Genomic DNA, 27,540 nt, shown 5'->3' with positions numbered 1-27,540 from the left:
TTAGACGTGCCGTCATGTCGTTGGCTAGTCTTTTACTGCGCTCCAGTCACGAAATAGTAATGATTGACTTCCAACTAGTATACATGCAGTGTGTTTCCATTCTCCGCCCTGAGCTTGACAGCCAATGGGGCGGCTCAGGTTCTATTTAAGACGTCGACTCCAATCGAGGTGCTTCACATGCCTGCGCAGTGCGCGCAACACGACGCACACGAGCGGACTATATTCCACTAGCTGCAACGACAACTAGGATTTCTCAACTCGTCTCCATCTTCCGTCAAGGTCGACAAAACTTTCTGAACAAAGCTGTCAAAGCAATGAAAGCATGGAGAATTGGCTTTCTTTGCTTAGTGGTCCTGAACGCAACAGTGCGCTATGTGACGTCTTTGGAGCAAGAACTGACCGATTCTATTTTTGGTAAGTTGCCAGAATAGACCCCAGTCTACATTCACGTGCATAACGTGGGCGTAAAAACGAGTTAGTTCACGTTTTTAGGCGTGTAACTTTTATGTTTGACGCGGAACCTTAATGCTTTTATGAATGGGGTTACGTTCAGGTGACTGCGATTTGTGTAGGGACTTGGAAAGTTTGCTTTGCAACTTCATAAATGGGAGGTTACTGTGTCCCCACCCCCACTCTGTGCCCACACGCCTCCCCCAAACTGAGTCAGCTGACTCCTCAGAATCTTTGGAAGTGCTGCTGGTTTCTATGGAACCCAGTTTGACAGCGTGAAGTCTTAAGTAGTATGCTGCCAGTGACGGCTATAGACGTCTCGTCTACTGTGACTGGGAAGCACTAATTGCCACTGATGGACCTCAATATAATTAGAACAACAACAACAACAACAAAAGAATGGTTCAAGCCGTTCAATCCATTTTGGCAGAAGGGGGAGCAAATAAATCTCCCAGTGAAAATGGATTGGACTTCACTTGGGTTATCTTCCCTATGTTTATTTGACCTCAATCATTGCTTACTCATTAGCTGCCATGGACATATTTACAATGTTTATTTGACCTCGATCCTATTTCACCCATTGGCTGCCAGTGACGATGCTAGATGTCCATTCTATTTTGACAAATGAACTTCTCATTCCAAGTGGATTGGACGTCTAGTGCCGTCAATGGCAGCCAATGAGTGAACACCGACAGCGGTCATGGAAACCTAGCAAAGATAATCCAAGTAAACCTGCAAAATGCACTTTTGAGCTAATTCCCTGCCATTGGATGGACGTCCAAGTCACTTAAACTGGGAGAATTGAATTAAATGCCTTTATTATCATTATACAAGCACAATGATATTTAAAACTTCACCATAAAGTGCACACATAAATAAGTAGTCACCTATCCAATCGACTGGACGCTAGAGCCGTCGATTCCAGGCAATAAGATCACGGATGAGTTTTACTTTGTTGTCCTCACAGGCAACTTCCTGGATCCCATTAAAGACTGGTTTGAGCAGAAGCATGACGACAATCAAACGGTGGCCAGATTCTCCCTGCGTAGACCTTCGCAGCCGGAAGACGACCTGTGCTACATCCAGCCCGGCCAGACCGAGTCGCTGGCGGCCTGCGCCTTCAACAGCAGCGCCAAAACCTTCCTCATCATCCACGGATGGGCGGTGAGACATGCCACATGCTTCCACTGGTTGGGACATGTAAACCCCCCCCTTTTCCCCACTAGAGTGAATTTGCTCAGGGCAGCAACTTCTGGCATTGCATTCGTTGTGGTAACGATCAGCGAAGAATGTGAGCTGAGGTTTAATAATTAGAGGTGACAAAAGCCTTGACACGCTATACTTAAGAAGTCAAGATATAGTTCAATTTTGGAGCTAAGAAAATTCAAGGAGAGTGTTTGGCATGAAAATACAAAAGAAATTAGTGATACTGGTCATTCGGAAGTGGGAAATAAGATGTTTTGCTTTGCCTCATCATGTTTTTATTGTTGTTTTGAATTTTTGTGGGTTAGTTTGAGGGAATCTGATATTATTTTTGTGTTGTGTGTGTCATTTATTAGATATGTCACCCATTATACAACATGAAATCTGGGCAAGTCAGTGAAAAAAAGATATTGCGGATAATAACAATAATACTTTTGTCCCTCTCTGCAGCCCTCCTTTTACAAGGGAATGAATGATTTTTTTTGGTCCAAACAAACCACTTAAATTAGAGAACGCCCTTCATAAAAATACAACCTTGAAATCAATAACAGCCTTTGCCCTGGAGCATAAAAAGCGTGTAAAGAAGGCCGTCTTTCAAGCAGGTTACAATTCCAAAACAAGTTGGAATGCAAATTGTGTATTTTGCGGGTAAATGCTAAGTGCCCTTTGCATTCGGTCAGCCATCCGACCTTAATGTTATTGTTTCCTTCCACAGTTGAGCGGTATGTTTGAAAGCTGGGTGGCTAAGCTGGTGTCTGCGTTGTATGAGCGAGAGCAGATGGCCAATGTCATCGTGGTGGACTGGCTCAGCACGGCGCAGAACGACTACGTGGTTGCGGCCCAGAACACCAAGGCGGTGGGGCAGGAGGTGGCTCGCTTCATCGACTGGATTGAGGTCAGTCGGAGCGCTCGTTCATCCGTGCCTTTTCTATAGCGCACGCTCATTAGGGTCGCGGGGGAACTGGAGCATAGCTCAGCCGACTTTGGCCGAGAGGCGGGGTACACCTTGGACTGCTTGCCAGTCCACAGAGCTGCCGTTGTCATGATTCTGGATGTTTTGCTAGGAAACCGCCAACGTTCCTCTGGACAACCTCCACCTCATTGGCTACAGCCTGGGGGCTCACGTGGCAGGCATCGCGGGCAGTCACGCCTCCAATAAAGTTGGAAGAATAACAGGTAAACGGCCAAAAGAACACGGAGTGGCGCCAACATATTGCTTCGGAGGTGACCATCATCCCGTCTCCGTCTGCAGGTTTGGATCCAGCCGGGCCCAACTTTGAAGGCGAGCACGCCCACAGGCGCCTCTCGCCGGATGACGCCGATTTCGTGGACGTCCTCCACACCTTCACCCGAGGCTCTCTGGGTCTCAGCATCGGCATCCAGCAGCCAGTGGGCCACGTGGACATCTACCCGAACGGTGGCACCTTCCAGCCTGGCTGCAATTTAAGAGGTGCCCTGGAGAAGATTGCCACCTATGGGATATTTGGTAAGTTTGCAGCAGTGTTGTTTTAGGCAGTCTTAGTCTTTTGGACACAAAAACTCATTTTAGTCACATTGGAGTCTAAATATAAATCTGCCTTTAGTCTAAAAAAAACAAAGTTTTCCACCAATCTATTACTAAAAACTGCTTAAAATAATGGGAATGCATATAATTCATTACTTTTTTCACATTAAAAGTTTTTTATTTGACCGCTCCCAAAATACTAGCAAAGCCTAATCTATAACTATGATAAAATAACTCGGCATTCTCTAACACAGTAATCTTATTTATAAAAAGAGACATGATGCCACCCAATCTATGTTTATGTTATGCACTTCAAAACACGTTAAAAACAAAGTAATGCTATGAAATAAAATTCCTGCGCTGCAGTGTGGTAATTTAGTGAGAAAGCATGCACAAATTAAAGTTCAATTTAACACTGAGTTGCATTAGCACCTTTTATTTACTTACTTACTAATTAACTGATGTTACCAGTGCAAACACACTAAAATATTAACATGAGTTTGGCCACCCCAATTCATTAGAGAATGAGACAATTAAAGAGATTAAAGTCGTAATATTACAGACCAAGTCGTAATAATTTGAGAACGTTAAATTTAACTGAGACGGTTCAATTATGTTAAGTACATAGCAGCAATCTATCTAAATTAGCTGTTTGTCTATGATATTTTATCACAGCGTCACATTATGTTGTCATTACCCTTACATCATTGTCGTGAAAAAAAAAGGATCATCATCCAAAGATTTTTCTCGTCATCGATAACGAAACGTGTGGAGAAAAAAAATAGCTTGAACGAAACCTGAGTGCAATTTTGGAATTGACGTGATCATTCGATCGCTTTAGCCCCTCCCAGCTAAGATAGATCGGACGTGTATTGCTGTCAATCCCAGCCAATAAATGATCTAGCAGCAGTTTCCACGTCCAACAGGGCATCACATGTGCGCTATTAGTCCACACAAACACAGTCCAGTATATTGGCTCTGCATCGGCATGTCGCTAATCAGTCTTAGCGCAGAGCATTGTTGCTGCCACCGACACAATAAGGCCATTCACTATGACCCGAACCTGAGCTGAGAGGCCCAAAGATGGCTGAAATGAGTCTTTGTAGAATTTGGCCCTGGAGCGCGGTCTAGTTTGCTCAAAACATAAGCGCCGGTCCTTTCTATTCCATCCGTTTTCAACTTAATGTTTCATCAGCAGCCATCGGCGACGCCGTCAAGTGCGAGCACGAGCGATCCATCCACCTCTTCATCGACTCTCTGCTGAACGAGTGGGAGGCGGCCAAGGCCTATCGCTGCGGCAGCAACGAGATGTTCAACCGCGGCATGTGCCTGAGCTGCCGCAAGAGCCGCTGCAACACGGTGGGCTACGACATCGGCAAGGTCCGCAAAGCACGCAACGTGCAGATGTACACCAAAACGAGAGCCACGATGCCCTTCAGAGGTGAGTGCCTCAAAAATACAATGACTACATTCAATTCCTATTGAATTAATTACATTATAATTACATTTTTATTGGCTGCTACTGACAGTCATGGCTTTCTATCCAACACATTTGGCCTCTCCCAGTTCAAATGTAATAGACCAGGGGTGTCAGACTCTGGTTGGTTCACGGGCCACGTTAATGTCAACTCGATTTCATGTGAGCCGGACCATTTTAGATATAATATTTAGATTTTTTTTAATAAATTGATTAAAAGAACTGGATTAAAAGCCCTGAATATTCAGTTTTTTTATAGATCTAAAACAATGTTTATTTTAGCTGTTTTTATATATTCTTAGATTTTACAATATGATTTTTGAACTAAAACACAGAAAAAAAATGATTAAAAAATTACAATTATTGATTTAAAAGGGGGAAAATCAGGAAATTTAATATACATCTATACTCCATTTTAATTTGATCCTAAAACAGAAAGTCGGCACTCATGATTTACTTTCCCGGGCAAGACAAAATGATGCGGCGGGCCAGATTTGGCCCCCGGGCCGCCACTTTGACACTAATAGACGTTCCTCACCATCAGTCGTAGTGATGTTTTGACGATGTTTTTTCCCAAATCCAGTCCTTTTAATGTAATTTTTGTGTTAGTATGTTTTCATTTTACTTTATTTTCATTGTCATAGTATGTTTTTTCTTTCTATACTGTGACTTAATGGGCAAAATCTGTAAACCATAAGGATCCATTTCGCTAAAATGATGAATTTTCAATGAGGACGACTGAAAACCAGAGCATAGATCAATTTTTTTTCTACCTCTGCACAAGATGTGATGAAGCAACCTTTGTTCCCACTGAATATTTTCCATGTTTGGGGAATTGTTTATATGTTTAGACATAGGGAACGGGGAAAAACCATAGTATGACGTATAACACCTAAGACTCACTCCCTATAGATCTTAACTTTGAAACCAGTTGTTGTCGATATGCCCAATTATCTAATTGCGTTCATGTCACTTTTCAGAACAGCTGCGTTAACGCACTCGTGGTAATGCTGCGCTCGGGCGAGTTCCGTTTGAAAGGCAAAGCCGAATGAAATCCCAGCTCACTGTTTGGCCTCTAATGCGGCAATTAGCCAGGAATGCAGTGTGAATGAAAAGTGCTCGGGGCTCCTTGGCAAAACACCCAACCAATCCTATTGTCGGTGCTCTTAGTTACAATTTTTCGACTCGTTTTACGCCTCTTGGCGTTTGAACTTGTTTAAATAGTGTAATTAGCCTAAAGGATGAGCATTGAGAAATGTCACTGTGGTTGGTTCTACTCCAGTTTACCACTACCAGCTGAAGATCCACTTCTCCAGTAAAGTGAACCGCTCGGAGATGGAGCCCTCGCTTACGGTCTCGCTCTTTGGAACCGAGGGGGAGGCGGAAAACCTGCAGCTTAAACTGTGAGTGTGTCATAACATTTAACTTTTGTGGAAGGGAATTCAAATAAAATATAGAAAGTAGCAGTATGAAGTTAATCGTGGTGCTGTATCACGGGTATGCAATAAAAAAAATAGCATGAGGTTGATTAGCAACGTGGTGGATTTTTGTCATTATTTTTGTTTGATGTGTTTGCTTGATGGGTAATGGTGAATGTTTATGGCCTATTCTGGTAAATATTAACACCTCACCTGATGATTGTGCCCTACAGGAAGGAGAAAATAGCAGCCAATAGGACACATTCTTTTCTGTTGGTGACTGAAAAGGACATCGGTGAGCTGTTGATGTTGAAGTTCAAGTGGGAGGAGTCAAATGGATGGTCAGCCTCCAATATTTTTAACATGGTTTCTTCCTGGTGGTCCGGCGACTCCGACGGCGCCAACATGGAGGTGCACAGAATTCGTATTCGGGCTGGAGAGACGCAGAAAAAGTAAGTTGAATGAAAATGACAGCAAGGAATGTGTTTGGAAAACAATTAAAAGGTCATTACAGAATTGGAAAACATTTGGATTTCCATATTCTTCAAAAATAAGCCTTCATTTTGTTTAATAGTTCTGCTCCATATTCATTCATAATAGGTCAACTATGGAAGGCTTGATTTGTTATGAATCATTGGTACAAGATTTATTTTTAGTTGTTTACAATAGGCATAATCACAGTAACAGTGGTAAATCCATACTAATGTTAGCTTTTTCTCAGGAGTAGATGTTAGCTTATGTAAAAAAAAGTAGAATTAATCTCAGTACAAGTACATTTTCATCATTTATTATATCAATATATGTGGATTAATTAAAATTTGAAAGGTACGATGTAAAATGTCCTCCATTTCTCTTCCAGGATGGTATTTTGCGCAAAAGATGCCGATTCCTCCACCTTAACGCAAGAAGTTACCTTTGTGAAATGTAACGGATCATGGAGAACACATCCAAAACGCACTCCCAAAAGGTAACTGGGTTCTCCCACCTGCGTTATCTTTTCACAGCGGCCAATTTGTCAAGGCTTTGTCAGTAAAAACAAGCAATGTCTTTTATCTTTAGAATAACCTTGGAGGCCCACTGAACCTGTGCAGAAAACCACCATCACCACCAACAGCAACCTTGCGTACATTTAAGCACTTCGTCAATAATTTATTTCATGTCACCTACTACAAAAAGGCCTCAAACTGACTTTTATATATTCACAGGAGTGTTTTCTTTCATCATGCTTTTATGTGTGCTACCTAATGGTGTATTTACTGTAAGTGTAGTATTCTTAATGTAACCTAACAAGCATTCACCACTGTGGCCCCTAACACTGCATGTGACTGTGGGACTGGATCAGTGTGCCTTAAGTTCAACAAAGTGCTTTGTCGCTGCCTGTGTGTGTTTTGTGGGTGCTCTCTTGTTGTTATGGCAACAAACAGACATTTCTACTGAGTTACGCCTCCTGCTGTGATATAAGACTTGACTGTTACCTTAACAAAGTGATGTTTTTGCTTTGAATATAGTAGTTAGATTGCTTTTTCATGTGGGTACAATAGTGCTTTTGCAGGGTATAGGACAGTCTATGTATGTTAAAATGGACATGTAAAGAAATGTTTCCTAAAGGTATGAAGGCTTGTGCGGGTGTGTGTATGCGGAATTTTGGTTTTAACAATTTGTACGATTCGTCCTCGATAATGCGCAAAAAATGAATTTCCAGTTTTGTGTGTAATATTTGTCAGAGATCGGTACGGTAATCATTGTGACTTTTTTTTCCCAGATCAAAAACATGTGCCAATACTTTGTTGTTGCACTGACTACTTACTACAGGGGAGGCCATTTTTAAAAATGTACAGACAGAAAATCTGATGTAAATAGGAGCAATGATTTTGGTAGTGAAAAGCACTGTTTCTCTTATATGTAGTCAGTTCCTAGTGTATATAAATGTAAATATGTTCTATGGTGTATATTTAATAAACATGAGAGGTCACCTTGTCCCTGTTTTTTTCTTTTGATAAAGGATTACAAATATTGGTTCATTTACTTTAAAATAATCTTTGTCCTTGCAGTGGAACAATCTCTAAATGATGTCAAAATGACCTACATTTCTGATGCATGTAGATTAAACACAATGTAGTATTTGGAATACTTCATAAGCACGATGAAGTCCAAAATAATTTATAACGTGACCAGATTTTTAAGTCACACACACAACTTTTTTGAGTGTTTGATTTTTTTTTAAATGACATTTTAGTTATTTTCTTCTGGATTGTATATGTAAATATTGGTTGTTTTGTTAATAACATGTATCACAACAAAGTCGGCCCTTGTGTAGTATTTGGAATAAAGGTCATCAATGTTCCACCAGTATAACACCAATGTGATGGAAACCTGGACACCCATCAGAGAAGGCATTTGAGCTCAACATCAAAGACGACAAGGACACGCTGACGAAATGGGGTGAAAGTTCCTCTGGACTTTTTCGCCTCTCCAGATGACAACCGGCGTCTGCAGGGAACGCAAAGGTCCTCGCGGTTGCTTTTGGCCACAGTTGGCAGCGCCCCACGTTTTTTTCCATCACATGTGCTGTAAGTAATGTGAGCAGGCAATAAATTGTGCGATAACACGTCAGGTGGATTGCTGATGGTCAAACGCAAGACATGAATTTACTGCAAACATGCCATTTGACGCCAGCCTGGTGGGCGAGTGGGCAGTGTGTCGGCCTCACAGTTCTGGGATTGTGGGTTCGATCCCAAGTTGGTCTTCAGTGTGTAGAGTTTGGATGTTTTCCCCGGGCTTGAGTGGGTTTTCTCCGGGTACTTTGGTTTCCTCCCACATGAATAGTAGGCTGGTTGAACACTCCATTGGGCCTAGGCATGAGTGCGAGCGTGAATGGTTGTCTGTCTCCTCGTGGCCTGTGATTGGCTGACCAACAATTCAGGGCCTCTCTTGCCCGTAGTTAACTGGGATAGGCTCCAGCATCCCCCGGGACCCTTGTGAGGATAAGTGGTTGAGAAAATGAATGAATGAATGCCACTTGACATATAAATTGTGATATGTAGCATCAGACCTTTGGTACAAAACAAACAACTGTTTACATTTGTGTTTACATATTCTTTATATATTATATACATTTATATTATTAAAAAAATACAATTCACAATATGGTATAGGTATCGCCTTTTTTGTTTTTGTTTTTCTGCCCTCTAGAGATCGATCTGTATCATCAATCGATTGCTTCGGTCTGAAATCACAAACGCACTTGTAACTCAATCAAGGCAGTATTGCCACCTGTCTCATGCGTGCTTTTCCATCTATTTAAGGTATGTTGTCGAAATTATGATTGTTATAAATGAAGGAACATGACTAATTTGTATCTAATACAAGTTTTTTCAGTGTGTTTTATCAAGGTATATCCTGGTAAACTTGCTAAAATAACTTTAGACCCCGATCGTCTTGAGAAGCCGCAAATGTCAGTCGGTTAATCCTGTAGATGTCATTCTAATACATTTCATTTCTATTTTTTTAAACATCGACTTCAAGGAATAACTCGCGAATTTCCAAACTAAGTGAGCTCCTCTAGATTTCTGGTATCCAGAGTTTGGCTACAGAAGCAAACAGTACATCCCATTACTGCAGATAGTGTCAGGATGGCCAGCAAAATCGCCCACCAGTGAGCCTGTAAAGACAAAACAAAAATCATATTTTTTTGGTCAATTTGATGACACAATATTTCTCTAATTTAGAACAAAAGTCCCCACTTGCGACCCAAACTGAATCAAAAAGCATCTTTCACACACATGAGGAAAATGAATCAGAACACAAATATAGTAGGTTTGTAATATAGTTGAGGGTTGTTCCTATCTCCAAAGTGCTCACTGAGGTGCCTTAAACCCAGATGAACATTCCAGATTTGCCACGCTGTCAAGCTACTTTACATTCAAACATCTACAGGAGATAAATTGCTTACATTTCTTTTCATTCTATGATTACAAAATGTTGGAATGTAAAAATTGTGTCAAGCACCTTGTCTTTATCTCCAATTGAATCATGGCTAGGCATTATTTTTGCTCATTACCAACTTTCCCTACATGATCTTTGCGAGTGCATTTGAATCATTTTTCAGCATTATTGCCATTTAGCTCCTGTTCAAATTCCACTCCCGCATCACCTCCATCCATTCTCCCAGGTCCTCAAACTCATCGAGGTGGAGGAAGGAGTTCTTCAGCCTGGCGATGGGGCCGTCTGCATCCAGCAGGCGGCAAATGTGGAATTTGTCACAGTACCCTTGGTTAGCCATGCACGGAGCCCCGCCAACCAGGGGCAATGCCTTTCTCTGGAAGTGGCGAGACAAGACAGAGGAAGTGGTGCTGGCACATGTCCCGGGTTTACCTGCCCAAAATGTACAGGTAATGGCAATAAATGATGAAACATACTTCGTTTTGCTACAAAACAACATACTAGTTTTGAGTTTACTGGAAAATAACAAGACCCAGAGGTGGCCTCGATGCAAATGAACAGCAGTACATATGTTAGGAAAGTGTAAACAGACTCTTCTGATGTGGAGAAGGATCCAACAAGGAGGTTACCGGGCTGTTGGCAGCACATGTGGCATTTCTGCTTCTTGGAATCACCTGGACAGTCACACTGTTCCATGTTGTGTTTCACACACACGGATTCGGCGCACACCTGCAGTGTTCAGAGCAACACACAGAAATAGTGAACGATTGTGCTTCAGTACCATTGGCGGGGATAGACATTTTGACAGGGTGTGGCTGGCAGTCTCTCCTAGTCAAAATTGATTGGTCATCAAAAGTAGGTAATGAATAGATGTGATTATTACAGTTCTATATTTTTTATTTATTTTATTTTTTTGGTCTTACCCCATTTAGACAGACACGAGTCCCTCTACTGCAGACAGTGAGGTTCTCCTTAGGTTTTGGATCAGGGCACAGCGGTGAGAAACCAGAACAAAGACTCTCCATCTGACAGTCCGTCTCTTCGTCACAGGTTTGAGACTCTGACTTGAAGCTGCAGGCCTGACTGCAGCAAAGACCCTGACTGGGACTAGAAAACAGGAGGCACACCTTAGCAAGGTACGTGAAAGTCATTTTTGGGGTACTGTTTCCCACCTGGCAATTATATTTTGGTGTGATTTCTACCTCACAGCGATGTGGCCCATCGTGTAGGTGTTTTCTATTGGTTTATGGAAATATAAATCTGGATCAATTGGTTAAGCAAAGATGCCAAATGCCAAACATCAATTAATATTGTCATCTCAGATGTGCCTTTTTTTAAAAGAATGCTTTTTATTCAAATGTCTTCAATGTGAATGATTACTATTGTGCTTCACAAATCAATATTGTTATATTATGCCCAATGTCTATTCACCCTTTTACGTTTTGTGGTCCATGAAATGACATTTTGTAGTGAGACACCTGTGCTTTAGGTAAAATATAACAATATATAACATATAAAAATATATAATATTGTATTAAAGTGATCAAAGGCCCTTCAATTGACTGAAAACCAATCGGGAGACAACATCCTATCATTGTCCAACAGGTAGATATGGTATCGTGATGAAGGTGTTGATTTATATTGCTAGTGTTTTGCCCACATTTGAATGGCAGGGGAGCCTTATGCACAATGTACCTGCACATTTTTCCGGGCTTAAGTCGACACTGCACCCCAACGGTCTCTTTGGCACTATAGCAGCAGATGTCCGTGTCATTGTGACCCACATCACAGTCCTCGCCTTCCTCCACCATCTGGTTGCCGCATATGGGCTGATCGCTGACTGGCCAGAGAGCGCATGTATAAATACCGTGACAATCCCGAGATAATATTTATAGTGACTCACGCATGTAAATGTGAACACGTGCTCACCCACGAAGCAGTCGTCCTTCTTGAGGCGCAGTAGATAGCCGATGTGTCCAACGGTGCAGGTGGACAATTTATCGTTGTTTTCGCGCACTTCGTCCGTGGCGTGAGGAAACATCAGGTACCTGCCCTTCCCGCCACGGGAGCCCAGGTTGCCACAATTAGAGCCTTCATCATGCTGTGAAGAAAGATATGAAAGCTGATTACATTTTAATGGACGCCCAATAAGATACACTGCAAAAGTTCCAGTGGTCTTATTTTATTTCTTGCGTCTAAAATGCCATTTTATCTTAAGATGGCTGCAAGGTTTCATCCAGTGACGTCATTCAGCATGCTAAAATGCTGTGTCACTGAAAATCCACAGGTGCAGATGTCTTTGTCGTATCATGTCAAGTTTGCAGTACTAAGTGATGACCCTGGAAAAGCAGGGGATTATTATGTTTCACATTGAAAGAACAGCAAGAGCCGTTTTCTTTTCTTGTAGAAAAAAACCAAAACATTTCAGAGCCTTTTTCCTGCTAATGCCATGGATAGATCTTGCCCTAAGTAAGAATGCATTCTCGAGTTGGAAGGCCAACAGCAATGGTCCAACCCTAATGGAATAATGTAAAATAATTAGAATAATTTTCCGTTTTGGTCTATATTTTGCTCCAACGTATCAGTTCAACCAGTAAAGAAACACATCTTAAAGAATAAGAAAAAAAGAAATTACCAAATCTGTATACTGTGTGTATGTGTATATGTATACATATATCAGAATGGAACATCAAGTCATTTTGCATCCGAAAAATATCTTTGAACAAGGGTGTGTTCACATCTTTAATCACCCTCAAGGAAAAGGCCACTTATGACTGTAAAGTGGAAACCACGGTCCAATCAACTTGTAATTGCACTTCCTTTGGGTACAAGGAGTTGCTTGACAGTCAAGGCAAAGGAGTGACCCTTTTTCAAATTGTCCCTTTTGTACGTTTTTCAGTGTGTATTTGTGAGCAGGACAGAGATGCGTGATTATTCGTGGATGGCTAGTTCAAAGTATTTACTGTTTACTAACAGTGTAAATACTACCAGAAGGACATTGGCTGGATAGGACATAAACAGGGCTGCTAATCGCTGTTTGGATTTCATGCCTATGACGCAACGATTCAAACCTCCTCATGTGCGTCCAGTGGGAGGCCAGAGTCTGACCAAGTAGAACTAATCAGCTCGGGAGTACCTCCACCGGATTCTTTTTACTCCAATGAATTGTGCAAAAGAGAGGCCCGGTTTGGCAGAGTGAAAAGGCTTGTGGGTGTTTCTCGTCATAACGCACATAAAGGTGTATTCGTGCATCAGTGTGTGCACATGATGTTGGTTTTGTCATGGAGATTTCCTGGTGACGGCTGCACTGAAAAGGGTTTCAGTAAAGCGCCTATACGGACAAAGTAGGAAAATACACAAAGACTGGGTTGGCTGAAAAGACAGGCAGGAAAATAGGCTTTGGGCCTTTTCCTTCTTGGGGTCTTTGGCTCCATGTAGCGGACAAGTTTTAGCTGATATTTTTTGGCGTATTGCGTCGACGATAGCGACTGACCGGCGATCCCAAACTGTGTCCGAGTTCGTGAGCCAGGGTCAATTGGACGTGGCGGGGAGGCAGGAACTGTCCGTAGTTCTGAATCGTGATTAGGCCCGTGTTCAGGGTGGAAGTGCGGCCATTGCGAAGGGTTGTGTGCTGCGAACAGATTCCTCCCCAGTTGCCTGAAGACCAGAAGAGGAGAAGAATAAGCGGGCCACTTAATTGGATATCTTTTTTCTGAAGTCACCATTATACTGTACATCACTTCCTTTGGCAAGGTTACATAACCGACCTTTGGCTACGGGAAGTACCTTAAACCAACAAGACTTTGATTGCAGAGGTTATGTTCATACAAGGCCCACAAACAACAGTCCACAAACTCCCACTTTAGCTTTATGTAACGGTCTTAAAAAGGCAATCGGGTGTTTACCACCAGCTGTTCACCCTCACGTGAAAGCACGGACATTGCGTGACGTCATTCAAAGGACTTAGGGGAGAGAAAGCTATTGGTTTAAGTAGGCGTCGATGACAGGGCTGCCCGATAACGGCTGGCATACGACACGATGACGCTTGAAAGTTTTTCCGGAGGCAGCACGTGTCCGAATACAATGCAACACTGATTACTGAAGTTGTATAGCATCCTGCATAGCAACATCCTCTCCCCTCATAGTATTTAAAGGGACAGACAACACCTACATCATGTGTATCGTTCAATTGGAATTACTAAACCTGATTTGTAGATTAAAAAAAAACACAAATTCATGTGTCCAAAATATTACAGAGATAAAAAAATTGATTAAAATTTTCTCCGGACTGACATATTGATAATGGCGGTACTGTTTTAGCCAATCAATGCCAGTCAGTATCCTCGATTGCCTGCCCTTCTTTGTGACATCACTAATACCCATTGTCCCATGGACCTGTGTTTGTCTATCAGTGTTCATGTGTATCAGTAGAACATCATAGTTGTTGTAGCAATAGTTCCGTGCATTTTATGTTTATAATTTTCCACCAAATGGTAAATTTGGTACCCTTATCGTAACAGAAAATTCCCCCTATCGAGCTAGTGCATTTCCCTGCAATATTGTCCACAGTCCATGCGGTGAACAATCCCTGTTGGTGCCCCAGTTCAAATAGACATCCATTGCTGTCAATACCAGTGACTGCAAATAAATTGAAATTTTCTTGAGACTTCTTTTTTTACTTGCTTGATTTTTGCAGCAGGCCATGAGCACCCCTAATGTTCAGTTGCTGCAATTGCCCCAGGGCGCCACATCAATATGTTCATCACGTCCGACCTAGCATGTGAGATTTACATTAGGTACTATTTTTTTTTTTCATTTTTATTTTATGTAACACCTTATGCAACCTGACCTGTGGAATCCCCAATTTTGGAGGAAAGGACATGTGCTTTTCTCTTAAATGTATTCCCATTTCAGAGGAGTATGAGGTCACCAGGTGTCATTCATAACTGTGGGAACCAGCTGTGGGCATCTGGATCTTCCATTAGCATGTTTGCGCGGCGTGCTGGTGCGATTGTGACGTCCAAGAGCCCGGAAACAACAACAAAAATGACCCCACGACTCGATCCCCTTTTACCCGAACGTAACAATGAGCAAAGAAGCGACGAGTGGAAAGCACACCCGTGCCTCTTAAATCAATATTATAGGCCTGACCATGTGTGTTCACGGCTAAAAAGGCAAACAGCGTTTAACACGGCAAGCGGCAAATTGGGAATTGAACCCGCACACTGCTCTTTTCAGCAAAAAGTCTTCCCCACACCGCCCCCCTGCGCCTGCTAAACTGCTCATTCAAGGAGATGCGATTCCTAGAAAGAGTGCTGCTTTGAAAGGCCTCTGCTGTGGATTTTGGCAAGCAGGCCTGCACATATTTGTTCCCTTCTCCTACTCGTCTTGGCCACAGAAGAGTCGCCGTGGAAGGCTCGTACTATTAGTCGCATGGATAAACACATCCAGAAACAAATTCTCCTCCAGATCACTTTGCCTAACAACAACAACAATAAACAACACGTGTGTAATAGAAAGGAACATGATCTGAAATCCTGGAAACATTTGAGTGCTCGTCAGGTTTTACACTTCTCCTGAGGGGCATGAAATGTTCTCACATTGTCCGAAACAAAACAAGCTAACAATAGTCCGGCGGCTTTTTCTTTCCTCCAAAGTTCAATGACCTCTAAATTTGAATATGCTATTCAAAATTGTTACATGGACACGCTTTCCCGGCACAGGGGGAGGATTTATGAGTTTCTTCTTGGTTCTGACTCTCTTGACTTTCTTGACCTTCTGATGATAAGACGGAGCATTTCAATGTCAAGGATGAGCCGATAAATCTTGTCAAGAAAGTTATTTGGGCTGTTGGGAGGATTGCTCAATTTTAGCGGGGCTTTTTATTGAAACCAAACACATATGTATAAGAAAAAAAGAATAATCCTGGCTCTGGTTTGAGTTAAAAAATTGAAAACAAGAAGCACTTGTAGTACCCCTTGTTTACCTTTCTAAAGGTTTTATTGAGGAATATTTTACATGCAGATGTAGTAGCTTCTTTAGAGTAAAATACTTTGCCTTTTATTATAATATATGCAAATGGATGACAGCAATGCAAATCCTCCAAAATCATGAAAATTCAATCTGCTTTTAACAATTAACATGTATTTGCAAATAAACTCTAGGCATAACAGTATTTTAACATTGTTATTTAACATTTGTTAGTTATGCTTTTTATTTCAGTTTATGTTGTGAACTTTTAGCTAAAATCAGATTGAAGAAAATTTTCACAAGGCCAGATTTGGGAATCAAACCCACAACCTGTCCACAACAATCAGGCTCAGGAAAATCTGTCATCCACTTGAGTTACATCTAAATAAATTGGTGTTGTGTTTGTTATTGTTAAAAACGTCCAACGATAGTTTAAATAGTTTAAAAAATACCTGTTTTACTTCAAAGTTTAACGTAAACAAGCCCATCCATCTAAAATACGGAGACCGGAATTTTAATTTCGTAATACCGAGTGATGCGTATGTGTATTACAAGCACTAACATTGTGATAAAATGCAGTTTTAGACCACTAAGAAAAGTAATAAACTGTACTGTCAATGAATTACCATTGCAGTACTAATAAAAAGTAAAGTAATAAAAACGTTGGAATGGTTCTTTGCATTTCATGTTATACCCCTTTTCTACATTAGAAGACATGAAAACACGTTTCTTGTAGGACGAGCAGCAAATTTAAGTATGCAGTTTGTACCCAAGAAAAGTTTGCAAAATATTCTCAGCCATTGGCTAGCCTTATTTTTTTGCTATTCCTGTTGACTCTTGTGTTGAGCTTTCCATGTATGCATCGGGACTTGTCATATTGGACTGATTCGTGTGAGGAAATAAATCGGGATTTGCATAAACTGTGGGCTGAATCTGTTCCCCAAGTTTACTGTGCTTGTCCGTACAGAGCTGGATTTACGTATCAGAGACTACATCTGGTATTTGGGAGTGCAGAGGATAGAATGGCCTTAAATCAACCCCACTCAGCACTTGTGAGATCAGCGCAGGCGTGCTGTTTTATGTCAGCGTAACCAATGCAACTTGGGGGTGCCATCCTAAGTTAGCGGCGCATTTCCCAAAAGTTGGTCACAATTTCAAAGAGTAAGAATCAGTCGCCTAAACAAGACATTAAAACATTCCTTGACTTAGTTTAGCGATTGAGGCACTACCGATATTTCTATCCGTTTAAGGCAAAATGGAATTTTCCCGTGGTTTAGCACCCAACCCCCAAGCCCTCATTGACATATGAAACTCAACTAGAGGAGGAGTCTGGCGTGATCGATGGGGGGTGGTGTTTTCATGCATGTGTATGGCGCAACCTGCTGCTGCACACATTAGCCAGCGCAAGCCATAAAAAGCTTGAAGTGGGTTCGAGAGATACCCAGCCATTTAGTCGTTTGAGGTCGGATACGTTTGAAGTTAAATAAAGTGGATGCCGGGAAGTCACGGCGATCTGATTGGCCGCAAAGTCGCGCTCCTCACGTGAGACGTCGCCATGGCGATCGCGCTGTGGAATGTAGCCTCTGAGACGTCTGGGGGTGGTGCCGATGGCGGTGGTGTGTTCGGGTGTCAAAGGTTCATTGGTGCCTAATCGCATGTCATTGTGGCAGTCTGCTCTCAAGCACCCCCCGTGGGTTAGCCAATCAAAAGCTGCATATGAAAAGCAGACAGGAAGAGTCTTCTTATCAGCACGAGTCGCGCAATTCTAGAATTTCCTGCTGCCTGACAGTTAGAGTGCACACAAACCATGCAAAATAGACGAGGTAAAAGTATTTCAAGATGGACTTTGACTAATGTATATTTCCAAGTGCTTAAATCAAATTCAGATCTCAAACACGTTAGCATTGAATGGACTTTTTGGGTACAACATTCCTAAAGTAAATGAGTGAATTAACAGTTGGTAAATGATGTTTCAACGTTTTTGTACAACTAAAAATGATGGAAAAATCTCATTGTTTTTAAATAAACGATACTTATTCCCCCCTAATTTACATATAGGTTGTCATTTTTCAAACTGTACATTTGCAGTATTATTGGAAATGGTGGCTCTTATTGTGGAAATATACAGCAGATGTCAGTGCGATTTACCCGCTCAAATTTCAGTGGCTTATCCCCTGCAACAATGTTGAGGCGTTTTATATGCATAAGAAAAGCCTTCTCAATTGGCTAGTTCACTCACGTTTTGTTTTGGTCCCTGAAACCGAAACACTTCCTGCAAAACAAGACTGAATTAAGGATTCTGCCCCCTATTCGTTACAACTTCCTATTTAACAAAGCAACACCAGTGTGAAGCTTTGTTAAAAAGTGCAAAGGTTTTCTTCTTTGGGAGCTGACACATATACACGCAACATTTAACAGCACTATTTTCTGATTCTGGTCATGACCAGAGAGTCCAAACGATCACGCGGGCAATGAATCAATGGAACGCCATGCAGAGATTCAAAGACTGACTCAGAGTAGAGAAATATTATTTCAGCTTTCAAGTCAAATGTTTTGATGAGGCTTTGGTCTTCCTGTTGCTGTTTGTTCTCCATCTTTTCTCTTAGTTGGAGTTTTATGCCGTGGCGTTGAGTGAGAACATGTTTTGAATTTAATTTAATCCTTATATTAAAAAAGTGCAGAAAGAGAATATAGCGCTGAGAATAAATGATAGGACCTATTGTGAAGAGTGTTGCAACTCACCAGCTTTGCCTTCCCAAGCGAGTCCGAGGACCCCACTATAGTCTCGGTTGGTAAGGAGGTACGACAAACAGAAGTTACCCCAGTTTTTTTCCGAGTAAAGACTCAGTAGCTTCTCTGGGCCGATGTAAAGAGGATTCAGAGGATCGTCTTTGTTCTCCTCGGTCAACACCTGACAAAATATAATTTTTATTCCTCGTGAGTGCATGCAACTAATAGTTCACAATTTGAAATTTTAAGTCAACTAATTTCACGGGCATTTTCAAGTTTTGATAGAAAACGAATGAAAAAAAAACTTTTAACAGAGGAAATGCAATGTTTTGATTAATGTGGACTTCACACGAGCGGCTTAAACTCAACATTTTACGTATAAACTTGACTTTATTTTAAATAAATATAATATTTTCTTGAATGCCCCCAAGTTAATTCTACTCATTTAATCAATCTCACCATATTATCCTATTATGAACCTTTTTAACTAGTAAGATAAGAATACTCAAAATGACTTAAGAGAACTGAAGAATACGAGTTTTGGCGTTCTTAAAATCTTTAGTTAGCATAACTAACAAGATTTTTTTTCTGTGTTTTTGCTGTGTATGCATGAAATGTTAAATCAGAAGAGAATTTTGGTATGCAATAGTTGCTTCTTACAGTGAGAGATTTAACTTTAAAGTTGATCAGCTTGATTCCTTCAAACTCCACTTTGTCGTATATGTCATTGACAGCTCGCATGTAGGAGGCAACCTGGAACAAACCACAGAATTAAGAGGATTAATTATGAGGATTTCTGCAGCTCACTGTACTGAAAAAGTAGCCAACAAGTACATAAGAGAAACTTTTCCATCGTATTCAACTTTGTCAGGTTCAATATGGTGGTAAACAGCATCAAATGACCTATAGTAACCTCTGTGTGTGTGTGTAAAGGAGTATATCAGGAGGTCAGCGCAGCATAGGCGGGTGGGTGGGCATTTTACTAATCCTGTCGCCCACCTTCCAATCATTAATAATATTATTCAGGTCATATCGGATAAAAGGCACACGGCACAATTATACCACGAGGTGTTTTTTTACAGAGGTCATACGACGCTTAAAGACGCACGTGAAAAGCGGTCACGCGTGACAGTCTGAGGGGATATGGGGAGAAGGAGGGGGACGCAGTGGGAGAATTTCCTTCACTGTAAATATTGACACCTTGGACAAAGGAGATGATGAAAACAGGCCAGCAGCGATTGACAACAAGCTTTTGTCTATTTAAACCTACAGATCACTTACAATGTATTTTGATAGTCCACCTTAGCAAAATCTGGCATCGGACCAGGAACAACACGTCGGTGCACGTGATCGTGTGGCGCGGAAAGAATGCAAAAGGAGGTCAGGGGATGTGTTGAGAGGACAGGAGAGGATTTAAAAGATAAATTCCAATTATTGTTTGTAGTAATACAGTTCTAATAATAACATAGTCCGCTTTATGTTTTGATAAGTTGACCACACTGTGCAATGCCATGTCAGAAATGGGTGATAATTAAGCAGTTCTATTGTCTGAATAAGTTGATAAGGGCTATAATATTTTTGTATTTTTGTGTACATAGTCTTCAAAACCTTGAATTGCATGGCTTTGATATGATTAATTAATTGTTATATGGCTATCCATAAACAAAATCTGTCTTTTTTTTCCCCAAATGCGGATGAAACGCAACCTTTATCTTAATTTAAATGGACAAACAGCACCGTGTATAAATGACCTTCACGTAAAAGGCAATTCTTAAAAGAATTTAAGGGTTTTTTGGCTCTCTGGCAATAGAGAAAATCATGTTTAATCCATGTAGTAAACATAAAAAATGCCACCGCTTACAAGCATATGTGATGTCAGTTATATATTTTTTAGTTTATTTTTAAATTTCTTAGACAAATTAAAATGCACACGATAAAGATGTTGTTCACATATTTGCATTTTTTCTGAAGTGCCTTTCAATGTAAAAAAATAAAATAAAAAATAAGCGGTTTAGAAAATTAATGCATGAATGTGTGTGTATGTTTACAGTCCAGCACAATAACATTCATTCTATTGTACTACATTGCACAAGTAATCATTGTAAATTCAGGAGATTATAGCTTGAATCTGGCTGCATTAGTGATTCAGATTAGTAGAAAGTTGTCTGAAAAATTGGAAAGCCAATTAGGCCATTTAACTTTGCTAAGAGCAGAGCAGAGGAAAAGTTGCACGAAGGTCACCTGAGCTAAAACAGCTTCCACAGACTTAAACTTGTTGAAGTAGCGGTGATCAGCGGTGAGGTGCAGCAAGCAGCTGCTTTTGGCCTGGTCCACCGTCCTTCTCGCACGGTTCGCTGTCGCCTCCTGTGGGACGCCGTAAGGAAGTCACACGGGGAACTATTGACGACAGGAACTCAACTTTAACTCCCCGATGGGAACGACATCTGCTCAGACCATTTCAAAATGTCCTAAGACTGGAAATGATCTGTTCAGCGTGGCATGTTGTTAAAAATGGATTCGTGGAATTGTTTAGGAAGCCATTGTTGAAAGGGACATCGAACAATAAGGGGCTTTACCTTTGGGAGTAGTAATTAGTACAGTGGGAGGAAAGAGCATGTAGACCTTTTGGGATCTCTTACGTTTATTCATAAATTGTTCATGAGATAAGTTAAATCACGAGAATATCCAAATTTTAGGATTGTCTGTGCGAGTGAAAGGTTAGAACTTTCTTACCTGATCACCAGAGTTGAGGCTTTGGGAAAACACATTTAGATGTTCTGTGCCGCAAAATCCAGATTCCAGTCCAGTTCTTGTTGTGGGGAAGACTACATAAAAAACATGCAGGCCATTATAATAATATCATTTCACTGTCAGCACACGTTACACTATATTTTTGTAATGTAACGGTCTTGTGACACCTGGCCATAAAACCATGAGGAAGTGCTGCATTGAGGCGCTTTTCATCCCCGACGTGCACTAACCGCTTCCATTTTTCCAGGAAAACTTTCTACAGGATGTTTGTTGGAATTTAGGAGCAATTTTGCCAACTCCATTTTTTTTGGTTACTGTTCTATTTCTTGCAAAAAAAAAGTGCTTGATGGGGTTTATGTCAGGGGTCCTTTTCCAATAACATATTTGATGTGGTGTTTCCCAAGATACCGTCCTTTTAAGACTTCTTTAATAAATGAAATAACCACAGAATTATTTTTTTCCTGATGTGTACTAGTGGAGAAAAATGTAAATGTCAAAAAAGCTAAAATGCAATGTAAACGCAATTTTTTGTCCATGTAGTAACCATTCTATTAATACTAGTACTATTTTAGCTTATCAAATATGTGTTTCCTGGATTTCCTGACATCACAAAATGGCTGCGTTTGTAGGTCAAATGTCTTTTTTTTAAATGATCCATTTTGAATAGCCTAAGAATTTTTTGAGTTCCTTCCCATAATAATTTGAGCAATTGTCTTTTACATGAAAGTCTTTTCTGAAAAGTGTATCTTTATGGATGTACCATACAAAGAACCATTTCAGATTTTCTGTAGGCCGACAAGGGCACGCTTTGTTGTTTGAAGGATTTAATTGTCCATAAATCTAAAAAGAAGACAACTAGAAATTATTTGGCAATCTTATGGTTAGAGGGCAAATTCTTCACCAAACATCCTTAAAGGTTGCGCCATCTTGCCAGATGTCATAGCGAGAAACAAATTGTCTCCACATTGTATTTCTCTACAAACACTTTGTACTCTTTTGAAAACCATTGGACCCATCGAGTACACTTTCGGCGTCAGACAGCGTAAAAATTACGTTTGGAAATGTGTGTCCCAGTGGGCTGTCTGCAGAAAGTTGGATGATAGCCTCGATTTCACTGAAACAGCTTTTGCACAATTGACTTTATCTCTTTCTGCAATCACGCCTACTCACACAAGGGTTATTTGCATTTGTGCACATTTCTAAATCATCTTGCACAGGCCAAATTGCACAAAAATCCTTCCAAAAACTCAGTAAATTAGTATATTTTAAGTGGTGTTACTGTGGGGATGTTGGTGTAGAATCAACACCATCCCTGAGCATTCAATTAAGACAAATAGCTGTACATTCCTGTAGTTGCTGTTGAGTCACGTGACCTCAAATCACTTTCACATGTTGGTCACAGTCGTACGAGAAAAACGGGGCGTGTAATGTCTCGTCAGTTAGCCGCTGACCTTCAACGATAGGAAACGCTTGATTAGATTGCACCAATCCATCAAAATCAGGCTATCAGAGTTAAAGCATTACATTTTTTCGACTCATTTGCGGTTTCACTTTATCTTATCCAAGTAAAACCTAGTGTAAAAACCGTAGCCCCCCAAAACCGTGCACTTCCTGGAAAAGCCATTTCCAAGAATTCCATGTCTTCCAAACAAGACAGCAGGTTTTCCCAGTTCAACCATGTCTCGTAGTTATATATCTCAACACTGCCTTATCCAATTGGCTGGGCAAGCATTATGAAAAGATTAATATCTGCAAATGATTTATAGTTAACTGCTTTAGTTTTCCCACGTCCAAATTTAGTCTCACGAGAGTGGCTGAAATGAGGCTCAGCGAGAAGACAGGCCAAACGAATCAGCCAATGACATGACAAAATAACGACTACATCATTTAAAAAGTACAGTATTGATATTTTGTGGTCGGAATAAACTGCCAAGAACACTACACACACACGATAAAACTATAATAAACTGTGATAACAACAGTTTTTTTATGAAGTTAACTGGTTTGATGGCTAATGATAACTTTTTATTGCACATTTAAGATCAGTGCTGTCAGGCCACGTGCATAGAAAGTGGAAATATACCATTGATTGTTGTAACGAAAGACACCGTGCCAGATTGTTTAGCGTTTCCTGTGAGATAACCTGGACGTTGCATGAAAGAGCAGGATGTTGTCATTCTATCGAAGGCTATCGAAGTCAAGGTTTTGTCTAAGAGGAGATGAAGCGAGGCCACGTGTGCTCCCCATTCAAAAATTGGAGGAAATTGGCCGTCATTTCTCAGAAACACAAAGACATGTTGCACAATAAAAGAAAGATTATTTAAATGATATTGACACACCTCTGGCCATTGTCTAAAACATGTCCTTGGAATAGAGACACTTCTTTTCCCATTTTTTTGTGGTTTCCTAACCACTCTTTCCTCCTCAATATCATGCCATATTCATTTTGTTTGTTTTTTGGGGGGGTTACTTCTCATGTGGCCTGCTTTTCCTGCGAGCCTTGAGATTAGTCAGATTTCATGACCTCAAGTAAACCAAAACATTCTGGAGCTTGTCACCAAAATGTGAATTGAATTGTGAAGATCTAGTCTAGCGTAGAATTTCATACTACTTTTCACTCCGTGTAGACGTGCCATTAAAAAAGGCCTGTTACATTTGATTTTAAAACTTCATTAAATGAACATAGGACTTTTTTCCCCCTCAAATATCTCTGTTATAAATATTTTCAGTCATATTGGTGGCTATGAGATGTGTTTGATATGATGGTTTAGTTTTCTTGATCTAAAATTGTGAGATTGTGTAAATGTGAGAAAAAAAATGTAATATGAGCCCTTAATGGAAACTAATTATTTCTTTAAATTAGGCAGATTGTTAACAATTGGTAAAAGTCAATGCAAAATTCATTCTAATCTCACTGTATCACTTACTATGTGGTTTCTTTCATAGTTTAGTTTCAGTGTTGGAAATGTTGATAGACCAAATTGCCAAATTATTGTGCGGTCAATGTAAATAACTAATTTGTTTATTACTCCCAATGGCAGCTAGTCAGTTAACTAACCAACTTCATTGGTTGGGGTAGACATCTATCATTGTCAGTGGCAGCGATTGAGCGTAGATCAACTCTGAAACTAAATACGTTGGCGTCTGGATAATTTTCTCACCCATGTCATCCTCCCGATAGATGATGGAGTGGTGGTCAGTGAGGTTGTATCTTTGGGCCGCTTCTACATGATAAGTGACGTTGTCGGTGTGGATGCTCCCTTCAAACTGACCCCGTAACACGGACCCGTGACATGAGGAGTCCTGTTCGCCTGCAAGATACAACAAGGTCAGTGAGCTCTACTGGAGCACCCCAACGCAAACATGAACTCACCATCCAGTTTTCCCGAATATAAGTGCGAGAGGTCGGCCGCCGTGGCGCCGTCCTCGCCGACCACTTTAAAGTCACTGGAAAACGTGGCAGCATCTCGTCGCAGACGCAGTCGGAATATTCTAAAGTCACCAAACAGAGAAGCTCATATAAAAAGCGCGGCCTTTAAAGTTAAACAAACTTGAGCAAATTAAAGCAATAGAAAATCTGCTTCAGGGCATATAGTGAAAGATTAAAATGTGTAAAAACAAAGCAAAACAGGCACAAGCACTTTTTTAAAGAGTCACTGAGATTGCTCTTGGTATTTTGCAGTTGTCTTGACATAAATGCCGAACATATCCAAGTCACTTGAGTGTGTACATTGTGTTCTTCTACTTTTATTACTACTATCGCCACATTGTACTCATCAGCAAAGACAAAAATATTTTTTGTCTGTCCTGCTTTGTTAAAAATGAAGTTCAAATTCTTTGGGTTTGCTTACAATTTAATACACTTCGCTAACTAGTAGTGGCAGTAACAAAAAGTAGAGTAGACATTTCTTAAGATATGCTGAGGTCTCGTTTAAATTATGAGTTATCGTTCGCCTGTCATTTGACTTTTACAGGTCCCAGTACTTGTTTTAGTCCTGGGAGAGGTCTTCTTACTGTAAATCAAGGGACCCTAAAACGGTCCTCAAGGGCAGCTGTTTATTTTACTTCTTGTTGTTTAACCAATCAGGTTTTTGCCCAGCACCTTACTGCAGACAACTGCCTACACTTGTAAGAATAGGTGTCGTCTTGTTTGCTTGGAATGAAATCCTGCAGCCAATGCAGACCTTTTTGAAATAGTTTACAGACACCTGTTGTAGAATGCCTTTTGCACTTTATTTTTATTTTTTTAAATAAGAAGTCCAAACCTGTGAAAAGCGGTAAAGTCCAAGTCTAGCGTGTGTCTCTGAGGTTGTGCTGCTCTGCGGACTCGCAGGTGCTTTCTGTGAAGATCCTCTTTGTTATACGATAATCCCTCATAGTGTTTTATGTAGGGGCTAATGAAATTCAAGGCACCTGGTGGATAAAGGGAAATGTGTTGCTTTTTTTTCTTAAAAAAAGACAAATACCATTCAGTATACATTCATCTGTGAAAAAAAACCCATGATTTTCATAAATTACATATACAGCAGGCTTTGTGCCTCCAATATAAAAAGGTATTTGAGTAAAATTTTTGATCGTGTTGAGTTAAAGGAAGAAGTATTGTTGTTTACAAAAATAGAACTGCAATTTAAGCAACATTTTTAGTAACTTCCCGCATTTACTTTTTGCCCTACTAAAATACTATATTTACAAATGACACTAATGGGTGAGTAAATGGCTGTATGAGTCATCATCACTTTTGGTCCATATTTGTATTTCTCATTATTTAGCCTTTTACTCTGAATTTAGAGAAAAAAAAGGAACCTGTCTCCAGACTCTTAAAAAAAATCACCATATCCTAGTAATGCAATTTCTCTATTGTGGGCACTGACATTCCTGGGAAGTTAGTGTTGTACAAGCCAGTAGTAGTACAAGAAAAGCCCCCCACACCCTATCATTTCACAAGACTTTGGCACACACAGCTATAAAACTATAAACAATGCAAAAAAAAAAGAAAGAAAGACCACTCCTTTGGACAAACACACAGATACTAATCTGTACACTACCTGTAATCCGCTCCTGACAGTCGACCAACAAAATCAACAGGCAGCAAATTTGAGGCCTCATGGCGGCCTCCGAAGAAGAGGTCACTTTGTTTTTTTTTGTTCGGCTTCTTGCTAGCTCACATCCCCAACTTTTTCTTTGTCATCCTCTCCGACCAAAGCGGCCTCGATCTCGTAGTCTCCCCATGTTGGAATGCACCTCGTTGGAAGTTGAAGTCGCGCAGTGGAGAGGCGTATTCAGACTTGTACGTTTGCACGCAGGTGTACGAGCGCTATGGAGTGTTTTTTAAGGGAGAACAACAAACCTAATAAGAAAGTGATGGGAAAAGAATTTGTAATCAAGTTGTGACCTGAAGCTCAGATCAAGCAATTACTTACTTTGTCATTTGGTCATGTTTATGTTTATAGTACAAAGTAATGGCATGAAGAAAAAAAAGATGATCCCCATAAAGCCACAGATTACTTAAAAAAACACAGCACAATGAGTCATACCATTAAACAAGCAAAATATACATTTGAATATTCATTTTCTTTTTTCAACACTGCTTATCAGAGTCAGAAGATTTATTTTTTTAATTGTTTATGCCATCAAACGTCAGTGGATCTTGGTGTCAAAATTTCGGTTTTCATTTCACAGTGTTACTATTAAAAAAAAACTTGCACACTGACATTTAGCCTAGATCAAAATAGGAATTACCTCAATATTAGCTAGCAAAAGGTTGACCTTTTCTCCATTTTCCCCAATAAAATACCCAATTTTGGCTCTAAAGATTCTCAGAAGTGTCCAAAATAAACCGGGTAAGGAAGTTTAAAATTATAACTACGTGGGAGGTGTTTTGTCAGTTTACTGCAAAATGAGGAAACATTTGGGAAGGAAATGAAGTCAATTTCAACAAAGGTTATGCTGTGTTTGACATTACTTTATTTGGCACGAGGGATTTGAATTTTGGGTGTTTGAATATTTTTCCGCAATGACAATAAAAAGAAATTGCAAAGTATGCATTGTCTATATGAAGATTAATGACCTCTCCAATGCTAAAAACATCCATCAAT

The 27,540-nt window shown here is 40.4% G+C and overlaps 3 protein-coding genes across 7 annotated transcripts in view; 2 read left to right on the top strand and 1 right to left on the bottom strand.

Moving 5' to 3' along the window:
• The first annotated feature begins 163 nt into the window (after positions 1 to 163).
• Positions 164 to 8,029, top strand: lpl2a (lipoprotein lipase 2 a). Of its 3 annotated transcripts, XM_077608266.1 has the most exons (11): positions 164 to 414; positions 1,418 to 1,614; positions 2,369 to 2,548; positions 2,718 to 2,829; positions 2,906 to 3,139; positions 4,353 to 4,598; positions 5,917 to 6,037; positions 6,286 to 6,504; positions 6,912 to 7,019; positions 7,112 to 7,175; positions 7,258 to 8,029. In XM_077608266.1, exons 1-10 carry the CDS (start codon positions 315 to 317, stop codon positions 7,131 to 7,133), a joined length of 1,539 nt encoding a protein of 512 aa, XP_077464392.1. In that variant the 5' UTR covers positions 164 to 314; the 3' UTR covers positions 7,134 to 7,175; positions 7,258 to 8,029. The 3 variants fall into 3 exon arrangements, with proteins under 3 accessions (XP_077464392.1, XP_077464393.1, XP_077464391.1); XM_077608267.1 differs by having other exon boundaries at positions 165 to 414; positions 4,356 to 4,598; positions 7,112 to 8,029; XM_077608265.1 differs by having other exon boundaries at positions 165 to 414; positions 7,112 to 8,029.
• A 1,098-nt stretch (positions 8,030 to 9,127) lies between these two features.
• LOC144079480 (disintegrin and metalloproteinase domain-containing protein 10) lies at positions 9,128 to 27,319 on the bottom strand. 3 transcript variants are annotated; one of them, XM_077608264.1, is made up of 16 exons: positions 27,185 to 27,275; positions 26,491 to 26,792; positions 25,711 to 25,858; positions 24,819 to 24,937; positions 24,607 to 24,756; positions 21,428 to 21,519; positions 20,936 to 21,058; positions 19,355 to 19,447; positions 18,707 to 18,875; positions 13,488 to 13,651; positions 11,924 to 12,095; positions 11,690 to 11,834; positions 10,918 to 11,101; positions 10,624 to 10,723; positions 10,206 to 10,426; positions 9,128 to 9,713 (listed from the first exon to the last, which is right to left on the bottom strand). In XM_077608264.1, the coding sequence occupies exons 2-16, from the start codon at positions 26,549 to 26,551 to the stop codon at positions 9,600 to 9,602; spliced, it is 2,055 nt and encodes a 684-aa protein (XP_077464390.1). In that variant the 5' UTR covers positions 26,552 to 26,792; positions 27,185 to 27,275; the 3' UTR covers positions 9,128 to 9,599. The 3 variants fall into 3 exon arrangements, 1 of the variants encoding a protein (XP_077464390.1); XR_013301549.1 differs by having other exon boundaries at positions 10,206 to 10,723; positions 26,491 to 26,759; positions 27,185 to 27,319; XR_013301548.1 differs by having other exon boundaries at positions 10,206 to 10,723.
• The window catches only part of tpm4a (tropomyosin 4a), a 41,598-nt gene continuing 25,109 nt past the window's right edge, over positions 11,052 to 27,540 (top strand). Inside the window, exons 1-2 of the mRNA XM_077608269.1 lie at positions 11,052 to 11,130; positions 24,627 to 24,773. The gene's annotated coding sequence lies outside the window, so the exon portion shown is untranslated. The remainder of the gene's footprint in view (positions 11,131 to 24,626; positions 24,774 to 27,540) is intronic.

The sequence above is a fragment of the Stigmatopora argus genome, chromosome 8 (genome assembly GCF_051989625.1).
Source record: "Stigmatopora argus isolate UIUO_Sarg chromosome 8, RoL_Sarg_1.0, whole genome shotgun sequence".
Lineage (NCBI taxonomy): Eukaryota > Metazoa > Chordata > Actinopteri > Syngnathiformes > Syngnathidae > Stigmatopora > Stigmatopora argus.
This window is presented reverse-complemented; position numbering and strand designations above follow the sequence as displayed.

Excerpts from the sequence above, each read along its gene's own strand:
- lpl2a (XM_077608266.1), top strand. The coding sequence starts at position 315 with ATGAAAGCATGGAGAATTGGCTTTCTTTGCTTAGTGGTCCTGAACGCA. Across the intron at positions 4,599-5,916 it reads AGCCACGATGCCCTTCAGAG|TTTACCACTACCAGCTGAAG; the intron begins GTGAGTGCCTCA and ends GTTCTACTCCAG. Across the intron at positions 6,505-6,911 it reads GCTGGAGAGACGCAGAAAAA|GATGGTATTTTGCGCAAAAG; the intron begins GTAAGTTGAATG and ends TTTCTCTTCCAG.
- LOC144079480 (XM_077608264.1), bottom strand. The coding sequence starts at position 26,551 with ATGAGGCCTCAAATTTGCTGCCTGTTGATTTTGTTGGTCGACTGTCAG. Across the intron at positions 13,652-18,706 it reads CGCTTGGGAAGGCAAAGCTG|GCAACTGGGGAGGAATCTGT; the intron begins GTGAGTTGCAAC and ends TCTGGTCTTCAG. Across the intron at positions 9,714-10,205 it reads ACCTGGGAGAATGGATGGAG|GCTCACTGGTGGGCGATTTT; the intron begins GTGATGCGGGAG and ends TTGTCTTTACAG.